This window comes from Cucurbita maxima, unplaced genomic scaffold (assembly GCF_002738345.1).
Source record: "Cucurbita maxima cultivar Rimu unplaced genomic scaffold, Cmax_1.0 Cma_Scf00054, whole genome shotgun sequence".
Taxonomy (NCBI): domain Eukaryota; kingdom Viridiplantae; phylum Streptophyta; class Magnoliopsida; order Cucurbitales; family Cucurbitaceae; genus Cucurbita; species Cucurbita maxima.
This window is the reverse complement of record NW_019272070.1, coordinates 488,975-506,213: the sequence shown is the minus strand read 5'-3', so window position 1 is coordinate 506,213 and position 17,239 is coordinate 488,975. Positions and strand designations below refer to the sequence as shown.

The 17,239-nt window shown below is 36.6% G+C and overlaps 1 protein-coding gene and 1 long non-coding RNA gene across 4 annotated transcripts; both read right to left on the bottom strand.

Moving 5' to 3' along the window:
• Positions 1–6,525: 6,525 nt before the first annotated feature.
• On the bottom strand, positions 6,526–16,072 carry LOC111471682. The gene is made up of 3 exons (XR_002715234.1): positions 13,985–16,072; positions 10,115–10,121; positions 6,526–6,536 (listed from the first exon to the last, which is right to left on the bottom strand). It is a non-coding gene; the product is annotated as an uncharacterized LOC111471682 (long non-coding RNA).
• On the bottom strand, positions 11,672–16,857 carry LOC111471664 (nuclear speckle splicing regulatory protein 1-like). 3 transcript variants are annotated; one of them, XM_023117384.1, is made up of 5 exons: positions 16,779–16,857; positions 13,260–13,440; positions 13,042–13,164; positions 12,712–12,930; positions 11,672–12,255 (listed from the first exon to the last, which is right to left on the bottom strand). In XM_023117384.1, the coding sequence occupies exons 2-5, from the start codon at positions 13,416–13,418 to the stop codon at positions 11,794–11,796; spliced, it is 963 nt and encodes a 320-aa protein (XP_022973152.1). In that variant the 5' UTR covers positions 13,419–13,440; positions 16,779–16,857; the 3' UTR covers positions 11,672–11,793. The 3 variants fall into 3 exon arrangements, with proteins under 3 accessions (XP_022973152.1, XP_022973154.1, XP_022973153.1); XM_023117386.1 differs by having other exon boundaries at positions 13,260–13,434; positions 16,779–16,847; XM_023117385.1 differs by lacking the exon at positions 16,779–16,857 and adding an exon at positions 16,079–16,758.
• Positions 16,858–17,239: the final 382 nt, after the last annotated feature.

Here is a 17,239-nt window from a genome sequence, read left to right as displayed (position 1 = left end):
CGTGCGAGTGTGAATCTCCAAGCGGTTCCCCCCCCCCCCCCTCCCGCCCTGCCCCGAACCCATCATTGTCAAACTAGCTATCTGTAGTGACGTCTGGAGGTAAGCAGACCCTTAGTTGTCATGCTAAAAATGATCACCGTCATCATCATACTGTGTGTGTTCACACTCATCACCATATAGGGAAAGTATCCCGATGCTTATGTACACACAACATGCATGAAGTCCCTCTAGTTCTCATCTTAAAACATCTTTTTAACACAACCCTAGTCTCATCTCTATATTAGATTTAGTAATACATGCTCATTAGATACTTATGTTAATATCGTTATTCATGTTCTTAGGATTGTGTCCTAAGTCGATCTCTCGACATGATGCAACATGGCATTCATCATCATACAACATCCTTAATATGACAAATATCATCATATTAAGGTAAACGTCATGCATCATATACATCATAGTCATCATAACGCCATCAAATGCATCAAGTACATCATGCATTGACATACTCTCACGTACGTCATCCTACATCATTATATATCATCACATAATTCAAGTACGACATTATATGTCACAACTCATACTTGCATCATATAATTCACATACATCATCATACGTCATCATAAATCCTCATATATCATAGCTCATACAATTTTTCTAGTCTATCCTATAGTAAGATCATTTACTTGGTTAGCCTTAGCTGACATTCTCCCTAATAATTATATGTTAGTTCTCGTTCCTCAAGAGCTGCTCCAAATGTCGTCGAGGTTCGTTTTCTATATGTCGTTTGTCACCTTTCGTTAGTATTTCACAAATCAATGGTAAGTCAACTGTCATATGTGAAATATGACACTAAAACGGCCTCAATTACCTTAATCGAGATCGAAAATAGGTCCAAGAGGATCGGAACGGTGGAAATTGGGCTAAAATAGGGGTACCCGAGCTGAATAAGTCGAGGAGCCGCGCCGAGCTGCCTAAGCCGATCAAACCAAAGGGCTATTTTTGCCAAAGGTCGACACATGGTAGACCAGGCGTGAAGCGTACCCTAGGTGAACGTATGGTGGTCAAAAATCTCTTTCATGAAGTGAATCGAGTGTTCTGACGTTGGATTTGGTCGTTTTGGTTAAGGTTTCTTGGATTTGGATATGGCTAGAAAAATATCTTTGTTTCCCTCTCTCTCTTTTGTCCTTCTCCTCTCTTGTTTCTCCTTCTTCTGTTTCCTTCCTTGCAGGTGGCTCTGAGGACGCGCAGACGTCGTGAGGAGGTCTGGCATGCCGTGGAGCGTGGGTGCGCCCCTCTAAAAGGTCTTTAAATAAGATAACCAAAATTGAAATAAAATAGAGTAGAAATTCGCTATACTAACCTATATACTACACAGTTAAATGCATACTAACCTATAGTTTATGAAGTTTAAGTTGCAAACTACCCTATGTATGTGTTATGGTCTCCTGAGTTGTGATGTCACCGCCAGCTGTATAGGGGAGTCTTGCCTTTACCTAGAAAACAAGAGTAGAATATGTTTGAGTATTTTAAAAAATACTCAATAAGTGATCCCGCTATTGGCAAGCACATATCATAAACATATAGTGTCTTCCAACGTATCGTGTTTCATGTTAATCATATCATATATTTCATTATGTCAAGCATATGTCATATCAAAAACATATTGTGTCTTCCAACCTCCTTATAGGTTGGGAATAAACTTAAATGAAAAAAAAATAGTTTTTAATTTTGTTAATTTTAGTAAGGTTTTTTAAATTGAGTCATAGTAACGAAAAAGTCCCAACAAAAAATGAAGGGCCAATAATCGAGAGGGTGGGCTATGGGATAGCAAATTTTAGATTTTAGAAAACCTATCAATTAATACGTTTTCCATGTAAAAAGTAGAGCAAAAACAGAGCAAGAGTTAAAAGAGTTTACAACAGTGTAATAGAAAAGGGCTTTTCAGAATTTCTTTTGTCTTCTTGTCTTTCCCCTCTCGACATCTCCTTCACAACCTCGTGAGTGTTAGTTTAACAAGTTAGCTTCAGAGTGAGCGTTTATTTCTACAAATTGGTATCAGAGCCGATGGCGAACATGATGGGACAAATGCCCGCTACCACGATTGACGAAGAAGAACGACGAGAATTGGAGCATCCAAATGAAAGCTCTTCTTGGTTCTCAAGACGCATTGGAGGTAGTCGAAGAAGGTTTCGAAGAACTGAAGGATACCACGGGTTATATGGCGGCGCAAAACAAGGCGCTAAAAGAATTACGATCAATGGATAAGACAACATTATACATGTTGTTTCGGGCTGTTGACGAGTTGGGCTTTGAGAAGATTGCAAGGGCTTCAAAAGAAGCATTGGACACTTTAGAAAAAGTGTTCAAAGGAACCGACCGAGTCAAGCAGGTGCGTCTCCAAACTTTGCGTGGCGATTTGGAGAGCATGAAGATGAAGGAATCAGAAAATGTATCTGACTACATCACGCGTGTACAGACCGTGGCAAATCAACTAAATCGAAACGGAAAAATGTAACCCGAGACGCGGGTTGTGGAGAAGATCTTGAGGCCGTTAACAAACAACTTCGAGTATGTTGTATGTGCCATAGAAGAGTCAAAGGACCTAGCGACAGTCGATGAGCTTATCGGTTCTCTCGAGGCACACGAGCTACGTAAGAAAAAGAAGAAGGAGACACTCGATCAAGAACTTCAGACTAAGGCATCAATAAAAGATGAAAAGGTACTCTACTCTCAAAATGTTCAAGGTAGAGATCGTGGAAGTCGTAGGAATGGTCGAGGTAGTCAAGACAACAATTATGAAGAAAATTATAAGGAGAAGAGACTATCGAGCCAAGCAAATTGGCGTGGAAGAGGACGCAATCAAGAACGCGGTCAAGGATATAATTCCAATGTTCAATGTTACAAATGTAAAAAATATGGCCACTATGCAAATAATTGTAACTCTGACAAATGTTATAATTGTGGTAGAATGGGTCACTATGCAAGAGATTGTCGAGCCGAGGAAAAGGTAGAAGAAATGATCAACCTAGCCTTGGATGACGCAACAAATGGAGGCACTCTCTTGATGACCCAATGAAGAGCTGAAAACAAAAGAACACGGAGGTGTGAAAGACGATGGCGATAGTCGGAGGTAGTGAAAACTGTTGAAAATGAGGTGATGCGCAGCGGATGTGGCGAAATCCTGATAGCGGAGACGAGAAAATCGAAGAAAGATGAAGAATCGAATAACAGAGAGCCCGAGCTCGAAGAGAGAGAGCTCCAATGGCCGGAAAGGCAATTCGAGGAAGAAAGAAGAAAGAGGATGAAAATGGAAGAAAAAAGAAAGAGTTAGAAATAAAGGTTGAAACGTTAGAGAAGGAAATTGTTGAGCTGAGTGAGAGTTCTTCCTATCTCAAACAGGAGAGGAAGAGAATGGGCAAGTAATCTCTGAACTTGTGAAAGAGAAGATGTGAAGAAAGAGAATGACCTGTTAATGGAGATTGATGCTCTAGTGGACGAGCTAGTAAGGGAGGAGAAAGATATAGAGATGCTGGCTCATAGAGACTCACTCGACGTGAACATGAATCAAGTCCAACAGGAGGTATTGAATTTATGACACACGATTGAGACATTCACTCGTGATAAAGCCGAAATGGAGGAAGTAAAATTGGAAGTTGAAAATGTCGTTGTGGACTTGCGAAGGGAATTGAGTAAACTGAACGAAGCTATGACATCTGAATCGAGCGTGGCTGAGAACGGGAGAAATGAGGAGTTGGTATCTCAAATAGGCTGTTCTCGAGAAGCTCCAAATGAAGTCTCATCAGAAAAGGACAAGCTCAGTTTGGCGCTCGAGGATAAGGAGAGGAAATTGAAGAAATCATGACTGAGCTCGAGAAAACGAAAGAGGCCCAAGTGGAATCATGGAATAGAGCATTTTAAGTTTATCTAAAAGTTTTGTTGGGAAAAAACTTAAAAGAAAAAAAGTATGTTTCTAATTGTGTTAATTTTAGTAAGGTTTTTGAAATTGAGTCGGAAGAATAAAAAAAGGGCAAAGAAAAAAAACAATAATGATTTTAGGAGGGAGGGTCATGGGATAGCCAATTTTAGATTTTAGAAAACCTATCCTAAGTAGAGCAACAAGAAAGCAAAGAGTGAGAAGAGTTCACCGTGTAATAGAAAAGGGTTTTTCAGAATTTCTTGTCTCCCTTATCTCTCCCCTCTCGACATCTTCTTCACAGCCTGTGAGTGTTATTTTAACAAGTTAGTTTCAGAGCGAACTTTTATTTCTACAAATTGGTATTAGAGTGGATTGTTATTTTCTACAAATTGGTATCAAAGCGAATTTTATTTCAACCGTATCATACATGCTCATATCGTATCCTATATCATATCACAACATGTTTCGTACTGTCAATCATATTACATCATAACATATATATCATATCACGAACATGTTGTCAGGCATATGATATCATATATCATATCATTCACATATCATATCGAAAACATATCATTTCATAACCTTTGATATGGAAATCAACCCAAGGGAAAGTATGGAACGGATTACCTTGATGATCAAGATCAAGAGTAAAGAAAACTCGTTTCTAAACTCGTGATTCGAATCACTTCACAAGAGGTTTGATCAATATCACCTAATGACTCTACATGCACGTTCTAAACACAAGAATTTGCGAAGAAAGCAACAAAGATAAAATAGAAATTCTATTCTTAATTCCAAAATCTGACCACTTAATGACTCTACATGCAAGTTCTAAACACAAGAATTTGCAAAGAGAGCAATAAAGCTAAAATAGAAATTTCATTCTTAATTCCAAAATCGGATGTGAATACAAGAAAAGCAATACAGCTAAAATAGAAATTTTATTCTTAATTCCAAAATTTAATGTCTAATAAAAGAAAAGAGGCTTTATATAGCCTTTACAACCTTAACCTATGTGAAACAACTCCCAACCGATCTGATACATATGATAAACTCCCAACCTATATGATACATAACTCTCAAATTAAATGGGCTAGTAGATGAGAAATAACCTCCATATCCCAAATTAAATGGCTAGTAAAGTAAATGAGAAATATCTATAACCTTGATATTAAAATAGCTAGTTAGTAAATGAGAGTAAATGAGAAATACCCATAACTTCCATATTAAAATGGTTAGTTAATGGTGGAATAGAGTAACCTAGTGTGTTATAATATAATTATAACTCCTATATTTAAAACTAGCTTAAATATTACAAACAAATAGTTAAACTATAATTAAATAATGTAATTAATAAAATGTGCTTATTAGTCACCTTTGACTAATTTCATAAATTTAGCGGACTATAATTAAATAATGCAATTAATAAAATGTGCTTATTAGTCACCTTTGACTAGTTTCATAAATTCAGCTGAGTTCATTAAATGCAATTTAAAGTACATTTAATCATTTCTTTCATGAAGCTCAACTTTGCATAACATATAACGGAGGTTCCCAACGTCTTCTAGAATTTCCTTTGATAAGCTCACCCTAACTTGAATATAACTGTATAAGATTTGTTGTAGCTTCTTGACTCTCGTCCTTGTAATTGGACCTTGAGGTATGGAACTTCGTTGGTCGTGGTTCATATCAACCTTTCACATATAACAAGCATATGATACGTGTCAAGCCACAGGGCATGTTTCATCATACAACATATAAGTTCTAACTCCATAAACACAGTTGGGGCGTTGGTGAGGCCAAATGACATCACTACAAACTCGTAGTGACAATACCTTGTTCCAACTCTTCGATGCGAGTGAGTGGGTACTTATTTTTTACTATTCTCTTGTTTGACTCCCTATAATCAACACATGGGCACATCGAGTCATCCTTTTTCACAAACAACACCAACACACCCCAAGGGGGTATGCTAGAAGAGATGAAACTTTTATCTAGTAAAGCTTATAATTGTACTTTTAAGTTCCTTTAGCTCGGTTGGTGACATGCAATATAGTACTTTATAGATGGGCCCAATTCCTAGTTTGAGTTTTATCCTAAAGTTTACGACTCGAGTAGGAGGAACTCTTGGTAAATCCTCTAAGAAGACGTCCAGGAATTCATTTACTATTGATACCGTATCCATAGCCTTCTCTTTCCCTTTTACATCCACTACACAAGGTTCACCCTCCTTGTTGTACTAGTTTTTTGACTTTCATCATCGACACTATCTTGGGAGTGACACCCGTACAGGTTTCCTTGAACTTGAAGTTGGGTTAAGTTGGCAACGAGAATACTACCTCCTTCTTGTGACAATCTATACTGACATAATTCTCGACTAACCAATTCATTCATAATATGATGTCAAAGTTCGCCATACCCACTACTTTCAAGTCTACGCTTATGGTTCGTTCGACTAATATTACTTGTCTATCTTTTATCTTATTTTTAGTAACTTGATCTACCCCGCTGGACTCCCTTGGTTCATATGGTCGCTTCCTTTTGTCAATGACCATTGATTGAAGCAAATTTTGAGTTCTTTCCTCAGTCTGCAACTCAATCCAAAATGAGTTTTCTCCCCTTTATTGGGCAGCTCGACTTAGGTCGAATTAGGCTTTGACTTCTTCATCAAACATACTTCATTTAGTCTCCTCAAACTATTGGAATCATTAAGTTTGGACATTAAGGACAGCAAGCAAAAATTCGAGTTTTACCCCCAAATCTTACCCGATATGAAATTTCTTCGATTACGCACTTTCCCAAGGTCGTCTCTCTTTGCGACCTTCTTCGAAAATTATCCATAAAGTAATTATCTCAAACATTAATTATCCAATAGACATTAATTATCTCAACCTTCTTAGAACTCGGACTGTTTTTTTTTTTTTTTTACTGACCCAAAATGACATTGAGCTATCTACCAACCAAGACGGGAAACCCTCCTCGTCTCCACCCATTTTTCATTCATCATTCCTGCAAAAATACTTCATTCATCACCCGTAAAATAATTCATTCATTTTTTTTTCCATGTGTTTTATTTTTAAAAAATGGTTTTTCCAAAGAAATATTTGGAATGCACAAATTTTACAACATAATTTTTATTAAAAAAATATATACCAAAATCTAAAAAGTCATGGAAATGTAATGGTAAGAAACATAAAGTATAAAAATAATAATAATTTATTATAATTTGTAAAAAAGTGGGGATCGAGAATTGAGTGTCCGTTTTTAGGCTCGTTTATGTGACAAGAAGATATCTCTCCTTATTCCCTGTTTAAATGAAAATTCTCCACTACATTCGGAGCGGATCCTCACAAACTCCAATCTCACATAATAAATAGTATCTCTAAATGGGATATCCTTTTTAAGTCCACTCTTAAAGTTGGTGTCCACGCTATTAAGCTAGTGTGAATATGTGCAATAATTAGTAGAGAAAAATGGTGGGTTGTAGAGGGCTTTGCAGGGTCAACTATTGTTCACCAAATATGAAGAAGATTCATCACATCATATAGTCCATGTCAACTGCTACTTCAAATCATCGAGGCACGGAAAATATCTCATTAACTTGCTAATTCTACCCTCCTCACGTGTATGCTTGGGGCATTCTTTCTTTTTCTTCTTCGGGTATGCATTTCTGTTCTTTTTCGAGCATCATTTTGTTATAATAGATGAGATTCGGGACTTCAAAAAATGACCTGTAACGACCCAAATTTTCTACTGACCTAGAGTCGCTACCATATGCCTGATCTAGAATCGCGACTATATGTCTGACGTAACTTCATAAAACAATCTCATGGACTTATACATTTATGAAAAGTTCTTAACTGCATAAGGTAAAAAATTCCAAGAATAAAAGTAAGGAAAATATTAAAAAAGTGTCATATACTAACCTAAAATCTATGAAAATAAGTGCAATTATATTATACAGGTTTCATACTCTTTCGTGTGATGTCGCCGTCAACCTTACAAGAGTGCACTTTACTTGAAATATAAAAGTAGAATATGACTCGAGTATTTTAAGAAATACTCAATAAGTGACTCCACTGTTGTAGCCTAGGAATGAAAACACATGCAATCACGGGACCTATCATTTAAACTCATAATCTCTTAGGTGGCTTTCAATCCAAACAAATTGGATGTGTAGTACTTTCCTACACACGACCTACACGACCTACACGTGCGAACGTGAGCCCACCAGGTAGGCTCGCACACCCCCTAAGATTGCATGGTTGGGCTAGTTGGCTGTAGCTAAACATCTGAAAGTACAATGGTCGTCGTGTATCATACCAAGCATGATAGTCATCATTATCATCATAGTATACGTGTCTGAACTTGCATCATAAAAGGGAAAGTATCCCAATATAAATGAATATACAATATGCATGAGATCCCTATACTTTTTATCTTTAACATTCATGCGGCCCATCCCCACACATTATTCACATATTACCGTATTACCCTAGATAACATGCATAATCTTTCATACATTCATCATTCATAATATTACTTACGGGTTGTGCATTAGAAAACTCTTCATTGTCATACATGTCGTAGCATGTCATATAATAGTGCAACATAACATCTTATACATGTCTATCATTGTAACATGAGATAATGTCATAATATATCATATTGTCATACATCTCATGTCATCATAGCATATCATACCATCATAACATATTACATCATCATAATATATCATGGCATCATAACATATCACAGCATCATAACATATCATATCATCATACATGATATGTATAAGGGTCATTGGGCATGTGTCATTATACATAAGACAAGTCTTCCGGCCGAACCAATAATAGGGTCACTTAGTTGGCAGAGTGAAACTACTACACCTATTGATGCTAGCTTAACACTGCTATCTAAAACTTATTTTATTTAAGAAGTCTACCATCGTAAATTAGAATTCTGGAACTCATCTAGTTTTGCATAAAACAATTTAAACTTACTTCTAACTTGACTCCAAAATTTAAAATAGTTGAAAGAGTTGAAATTAGTAGAAAATAGTTCGAATCTATCCAACTCAAACTAGATCAGTCAAAATAGTGCGTTCGAGATTGCATCTTCAAAACAAACATCTAAAAATGCGTACATCGGAGATGCAATCAAGACGTAATTAACTTCACACAAGATTCTACAAACTAGAGAGCCTTTTCACAAGGTGAAATATGCTTGAAATTAACACTAATAAGAATTTTTTATGATATGATCTATTTATTTACTTCCTTTTTCCCTTCTCTCTCCTCATCACACCTTTCTTCTCTATTTGTTCACCCATTCTCTTCTTTTTTCTCTCTCTATCTCTCTACTTAACCCACAACCATATTTTGAAATTTTGTACCCTTTGAAAAGGACTGAGTTGAGAATTTGGAGAGAGTTTCGGGTCTATAAAATCAACTGTCGAGCAAAAAAAAAAGTCTTTCATTATTATCAATTGAATGATAGGACTCTAAGATACCTAATACTATTAAATTGCTCTTTTAAAAGAACCATGACATTGAATGAATTGAAAAAAAAAATGCTCGAATAAAGAAGCTAAATTAAGAATTAAGAAACGAAAGTAAAAGAGTATACATCAAGGTAAAGAAGGTAACTACAATGGGCATGTCGATAAACTCCTCATTTAGCAACATCGATTGACATGTCAACAAGATTTTTTCTTGGATGCTTGATTGGCCAAATTGTGAACATCAAGCAGCGTAGTGTTATTACATTTGGGACACTTGAGATCGAACTTCGACGACATGACGTACATGAGGCATTGAGTACATCCCAGTAGCACCATGACTGATGTCGTAGCGTCCTCGGTTTTTGAGCTAGATCCTGCCAACAACAAATCTTGCAGTATGGGTTCTGACTTCAGATTGTTGAAGTTTCGACCCATAATTTAAAGTTCTTCAATAGAAAAACGGAGAAGAAGAAGAAGAAGGAAGAAATGAACAATCAAATCTTGTACTTACAATAGGAAGCTGTATATGATTTATAAGAGATCAAAGACGGCCAAACATGGAGTATACAATTCACAATGTCTAAATTATCATTTAATACAAAGTTTGAACATTGACCTTTGAGTTTTGCCGGTAGGAATATCCAATTTGGTTTTGAAAATCAACTCATTAACTCCTTTGATATGGATACAATATGACTTCTGATTCACAAGTTTATGATATGACTTGTCAACAATATCAAGTTCAGTCACCTACACCAATAATAATGAATTATGATAGGCCTCTCTATGCTTCCTTCAAATGTGAGGTTTTTAAGTGTCTCCAAAAGGCGAATAGCCAACTCCTCCCCCAAACTAGTCGTATGAGGTGGGGTGGGTAAGCAGGTTTGGATATTTTCAACAGCGGGCATCGACCAGCTTTGCGATGGCAATCGTTAAAAAAATGGTTAACTATCGATTCATTGAATTCCAAGTTGGATGAATCCAGTGCAAGACTAATCCATTACATAATTGAAAGTTCAAGGACTATAAAACACAGAAACAACAACAAAACATATTCAAAATGTTTGGAAAGGAAAAAACAAACGACTAGAAACGTATCAAATTCATTTGTTGGAAAAATATTATATCATTAAATTAATTGAGTTTGAATTTTTAAAAGTTGTACAACTCTTCTCACTCTCCACACCATAAAATGGTTTCTTTCATCAACAAACTCGTCTTATCAATTTATACATTTAATTTTTCTTGTTTGGTACCAGATTGGTACCAGACTTGTATAGATATGAACATCAACCTCTAGCTTGGACCATGGTAAGAGACGTGGTATTATTGAACAAGAGAAGAGCATCTTTTGGCCACAAAGATGCGTGCAAGCATTCCTCATCGAAGCAAAGTTGGTTAGGTGTGTTAATAAGCAATTAAGTGAGTGTTTGTGGTATGAGTTCGTTGAGGAGCTTCGTTCAATTTTTGGGTTCTAACAAAGAACAGAACCATTCCACATTCCATAGGCTGATGATAAGATCGAAAGGTCTGCTTTAAATGATTTGCTCCCTACTTTATTACACCAATTATTATGCCATTTGGCGTGCTAGGCAAGAATTTATGTCCAATGTCTTGACATCTAAATCACATGTTTCAAAATGACATTAAAATGCAACAATATGCAACAATAAAACAAAACATGTTGGGAGGTTCATGCATCCTACTTCTTTTGTTGTTTTAAGAGATAAGGGATGTCAAATTCAGCATGACCAACCGAATAGGTTCCGAATAGAAAAGATAAGAAACCGAGGTTAATGAAGATTTGGTAAAGGAGAAAAAATGAGATATTTGGAATAAACTGGATATGCATTTAAGGAAAATATTGCTTCGAGACTCAAAAATAGGTCACTCATTTGCTCCTATGGCTTACTTCCGGCAAGGTCAGACCCCTATGGAAAGTCTAGGATTCAAGGCCTAAACGTCCTTCTAGAAGATCTCTTAATTGTTCCAGAGCAACTTGAAAGAGATTCTTTAACCAAAAAGAATTCCGTTCAGACGTGGAATACCTATCCAGAAGTTTTCAAAAACGAAAACAACCATTGGAAAAGAAATCTGCATATATACGTCTTAACAAATGATAACTTGATTTACTTGCTTTCGACGAAGATGCTGCAACTTCGAGCAGCTGCGTCATCAGGCTTCATCCATTGCTCTCCTTGTTATCTCGACACAAGGATTCTCACATGAACCACGAAACAAAAATGTGATGTCAAAGCCAGAGATTCAAGATGAATTTGACCATTAAGAACATAACTATCAACTATCATCCATAGAACAATAACATTTACATATTTGTCCTCAATTTAATCCATAAAGGTTAAGTATTTCAGACCTCCTTTGTTCTTTTTCGAGCCAAAAATCGCTCTTTTGCAGCAGCGACAGCATCTTCACTTCTTTTATGATGATCACGCTTTGGTTGTTGTTCACCTTGGTCATGTTCGGGCTGTTTCTCAACTGGAGTTTTATTGTGTAATGGAGGGGGGCTAGTACCTCGTACATCAGACGGTGTTGTTTTGTTTGAATTCGAAAGGTGCTCTTCGAGGTGACGATCCTGTTCTATAGTCTTTGCTGACTGGGAAGGCGAGCTGGGGTATTTCGGTGACTGATGATCATTAACAATATCGGCATTAGCACTCTCTCCATGCTTCTTCATTTTCTGGACATCAGCCTGCTTCTCTGATTGAAGCTTCTGTGGAGGTTCCCTCGGCTCGACTGCATTACCGGCACCGTAGGCAATATTCTTTTGAAGGTTGAAGTAAAAGTCGCTAATGTCGCTCTTCTTGGTAACCTTCAAATTAGAAGGAAAAGAACAATCAGACAATTGACTGTCAATGAAAAACACACATTAACGAAAGCGTAAAGCAATTCTTTAAGGTAACCCAAGAACAAGATATGGATTGCTCTAATGACCCAAGCCCACCGCTAATAGATATTGTCCTCTTTAGACTTTTCCTTTCGGGTTTCCCCTCAAGGTTTATAAAACCCGTCTGCTAGGGAGAGATTTCCACACCATTATAAAGAATGTTTCAATGTTCCTAACAAGGATCCTAAATCATTTTATGATTACATTACGACCCTTATTAGTGGTGGCATATTAGGACCCTTGTTAGGTTCAATGTTACTCATTCAGTCACAAATAACTTATACTCGCTCATTTTGTCACAGAGGGCATTTAGCAAAGTATAATAACTTATAAAACTATAAAACGAAAAGAAAAAGAAACAGAGTGCAAAGTTAAACATACATCATCTTTCTCCTCTCGAAGTTGTCGGAGACGTTCTTCCTCCATCCACTTAGCTTGTTCTGCAAGTTTCTTTTTGTAGGCACTAGTGACGAATTTGTCCTTACCAGCATAAAGATGATCATCTTTGCTTCTCTCCTTGGCTAGTTTTCTTTCATATATAACCTCCTGTTCTCTCTCTCGCTCTTTTGCCTTCTTCATCAAATTTTGAATATACTTTGGCTGCAATAAAAAATGCAGTGAGCAAATAAGTAATTTCACCACACTGGCAGAGCATTACATTAGGGTGATACTGTATTTTTACACAAGTTTGGGATCAAATTATAAACATACCTTTCGCTCTTCACGATCATATGCTCGAGGTAGAACAGCCTTTTCTTTCATTTCATCATAGACTCCATCGTAATCGAAAACCGACGGATCTTCCGCTAGTGCTTTCTTGTGTTGCTCCTCGATCTAAATTGATATTTCAAGGGAGAAAAATAAAATTAAGGGTAGCATACAACCACGATATTGTTGTTAATGACACAGTCATATACAAGCTAGCTTACATCCTTAAGTGCCTTATTCTTGGAAGCTTGTCGGGATATCTCTCTCTCAACATCATCGTCGTCGTCGTCTTGAAATCCAAGAGGAGCAGGAAGGGGCGGTCTTGTAGGCTGTTTCTGCTGTGATGGCTTAACTCTAAGTTGTAGGCCGTACTTGCTCATTTTTAATGTCTTCTAACTGTTCCTGTGAAGATTTGAATGTACCTCATTGATGCATAAAACATACAAAATTCTTCCATATGCATAAAACACCAATTCTCTACCAGGAAAGATAAAACAAAATAAAAATACTTTTCAAGGTCCTGAATGATTGTATGAACACAATGGCCTAAATCTTAAACATTGGCTAGAATCCTCGTCAGCTGCTAAATATGGGCAGAAAATGTAAAGCAGCTATGAGGAAAATAAATTTTCAGAATATTGGCCAACAATGAACAAACGGTAAAATAGCCTTCATGACTTGGTTTACAAGAAAAATGGAAAGAAAAAAAAAGGCGAATAAATAAATTGTAGCACTTAACTTGGGTCAAGGTCAACCAGACCTCACTGTAGGTGTTAGCTTAGTGTATTGTATGATGGTGCATGCTCTATGACTTTTGATGTACCATAGAAATGTCTATGTTAGGCAATATTTATGTATTCTTGTATTGATAAGAGATTTGCTACGTATGCCTGTAATCCATTAACCTATTTTCATGAAATGAATTGAAAAATGTTGTCATGCATACATGTTCCATAAATGAGTTATAATATGAAATGCTAAGACTAATGAAAGGTATTAAGTATTATGTCGTGAAATGTAAATCATGGGATCTCATGCATGTTTGTATATCATGTGCATCGAGATATTTCCCCTTTATATTATGATAGTATAGACGCACGTTTGATATTTATGTCTGTAATGAAATCATGTGGGCCTTTGCTTTTTTGTGGCGTCCAGTGACATGTAATGAATTGTGCAAATTGTGGTGGACGCGTTGCATTATGATAGTAATGTGTTATGATAGTACAGCTGCTCTGGTGGACGTATTGCAAACTGTTATACAAAACCTGACTGCTAATCAACAAGCAAATGACACATCATCGACCAAGGAAGTAAGGAGCTTGCATGATTTTAAGAGGGGTGACCCTCGAACCTTTAAGGGAACTTCTAATGATCCGACTGTGGCACAAATGTGGCTTAGATATATAGAGACTATGTTTGTGTTGACTAACTATCCTGAAGATTAGAAGGTGGAGTGAATGCTGCAAGATGATGCAGAACTATGGTGGCAATCCACCCGCGAGATTATTAGTCCCGAGGGAGGTGCAATCTTGTGGGCGAAATTCAAGGGTGCTTTTAATGAAGAGTACTACCAAGAGGACGTTCAACTTCGCAAGCAGCAAGAGTTCACCTAATTGTGTCAAAGGGGGCGTTTTGTTACCACATACGCCGGAGAGTTTTCCAAGTTGAACCATTTCACCTCAGAGTTGGTGGACACTGACTACAGAATAGCACGGCAGTTTGTGTTGGGTTTAGACAGGGTTGTATGTGCTGATGGACACTGACAAGCTATGTTTGTCACCACCAATCAGAAGCTATCGGCAATGGAAGAAGGAGGATGATGTGAGAAGGAGGGAGAAAGAAAAGAGAAGAGAAGGGAGAGAAGAAAAAAGAAAATTAAAATTTGGACGGAAGAACTAAAATGCAACTAAATCCAAAACTCATGGACTAAATTGTTGAGTTTGAAAACTCAGGTATCTAAATGCACCGAACTTAGCACCAAACTCAAACCTGAGATACCAAAAGTGTATTTTTCTCTCTTAGCTTCAACTTGCTCAGGTTGAGGTCCCTCTAAGTTGCTTTGGAATATTTTCCCTTTATTCTTTTTTCTTTTCTTAATCAAGTTTTCAGTACAATTTCTATTTCAATCCTTTGTTCCAATCAAGTTAGCCAGATAAGTTTGATATGGGTTCAGGGACTAGAAGAACACAGGTGGAATTAGAAAAAACTTGGTGGAGATGATGACTGGACTTGCAAAATTGAAATTGAAGAGAACAGAGAAAATGAAATTGAAATCCAGGGCAATGGGACAAGTGCAAAAAGATAAGAAAAGGAATAATCAAATCGAAGAGATTAAGAACAGAAAAGGATTGCACGCAAAAAGAACATGTGAAACGGAAAACAACCAATAAGATGGAAAGAAATGAGAACTGAAGGAAGTGTAAAATCCGAATCGAGTTGAACACAAAACCAAACGGGATAGAACAAGCATGCTCAAACTCAAGTGGGTTTAATCATGAAGGGCATGTTTGAGACTCATTGTAGTACAAGTGATTTTATAAAAAGAGATCTAATTACAATTGGTTTTGTAAAGTAATTTTCATATAGCCATTTGAATGTTTGGTTTGAAGTGATTTACATATAATATTTGCTAAACAACTTAAATTAACTATTCACACCAGAATTATGATAGTATATATATATATAGCTAAATGAACAATTCACAAAAAACAGAAGCAAAAGTAGAAAGAGAAGTAAGATTATTGATCAGAGTAGGATGAGAAGGAAACAAAATGGTAGAAGATTACTGATCTTATCACAATCAAAACAATGACAACCAAAGAAAAGCTCCCTAGAAATATAATGGTAGCCAAAAGCTTCCAACTAACAATGCTCCAGCAAGGATTTTCATATACACAATTAACAAAAAAAAGCCCCATCAGTACGATCAAAATCGAAAACAGAAAAGCTTCACAAATGAAGGCAAACTCCAACAATGCAATACCACATGAAGAGCACAGACAAAAACACACCATCACACCAAAGAAACAAAACTTACTGCCGTCGAATTCCAGAAATACACCACCCAATCATAAGTAAGAAAAGCAAACAACACACCATTGGCAACCTAATCAATGAAGCAATTACGGAACAAATCAAAAACCTAGTTCAAAACGAAACACAAATCAAAACCACCAGTCAAAATTACATAAACAAATTGAAAACCTAATTCAAAATTAAGAATAATGCAAACAGTTCACAATCAATGTGGAAACCACACGTCCAAAACTCAAACAAGGATGAAGCTAACAACTACCAGCGAAAACCAACGAAATGATCAGCAGAACGAGAGAAAAAGCGGCCGGAAATGAAAGAGTCCTCTGAAGATGCTACAATGGTGAGAGAAAGCGGAACAAATCGAAAGCAAAGAAATTATTCAGGGCTGAGAATCGTGTTCTTAAATTAGGGGCAAGCTGAATTAGAATCCAGATAAGTTCTGGAGCTGATTTCAGGTTAGTCACCCTAGCAAAAATCATCTACCAACTAACACTTCAAAAATCAATTTCATCCTCTGCGCAATTGCAAAAGTGATTTTGGCAATTCCAAACAGGTCCGAAGTCAATTGAAGCGTATATTCGAGTGAGAAATCGGATAAAGCCATTGAGGAGCAAAATCGGTTGCAATGAAACCAGACGATTGAATTCAAAATATAGCAAAACAAGAAAGATTGAAAGACAGATGGGAATTAAGAAGAATACCTGAGATCCAGATATGAAAAAGGGTGCAGAACCGCAGTGCCTGACCCGAAGGAGGGGGAGCCGCCGTGAAACTGAGGGAGGAATTTTTTTTCTTTTTCTTTTTATTTTAAATGAAAACGATTTGGGCCGGGCCGCATGGGATACGACGAATTGGGCTGGTAAGGCTTCTTTGATTCATTGTTTTATCACAATTTGGGTCTTTTTTATATATATATCGTATTTAATATTTTATTATATGATTCTCGTAATTTATTTAATTATAAATAAAAAAAATTATTTGATTATAAATAGAGAACTTTCCCCCACTATTTAGTAATGGTAATTTTAGCAAATATTCTCACCTCCGTATAAATAAGTCTCTCTCACGAAAAATAAAAATATATTTTTTTTTATTTTAGAATGGAGTAACCACTACTTGAGTAAGTGCTAATATTTATTTGTCTTTAGTTACATGTAAAAGC

Excerpts from the sequence above, each read along its gene's own strand:
- LOC111471664 (XM_023117384.1), bottom strand. The coding sequence starts at position 13,418 with ATGAGCAAGTACGGCCTACAACTTAGAGTTAAGCCATCACAGCAGAAA. Across the intron at positions 12,931-13,041 it reads ATGATCGTGAAGAGCGAAAG|CCAAAGTATATTCAAAATTT; the intron begins GTATGTTTATAA and ends TTTTTATTGCAG. Across the intron at positions 12,256-12,711 it reads TTCGAGAGGAGAAAGATGAT|GTTACCAAGAAGAGCGACAT; the intron begins GTATGTTTAACT and ends TCTAATTTGAAG.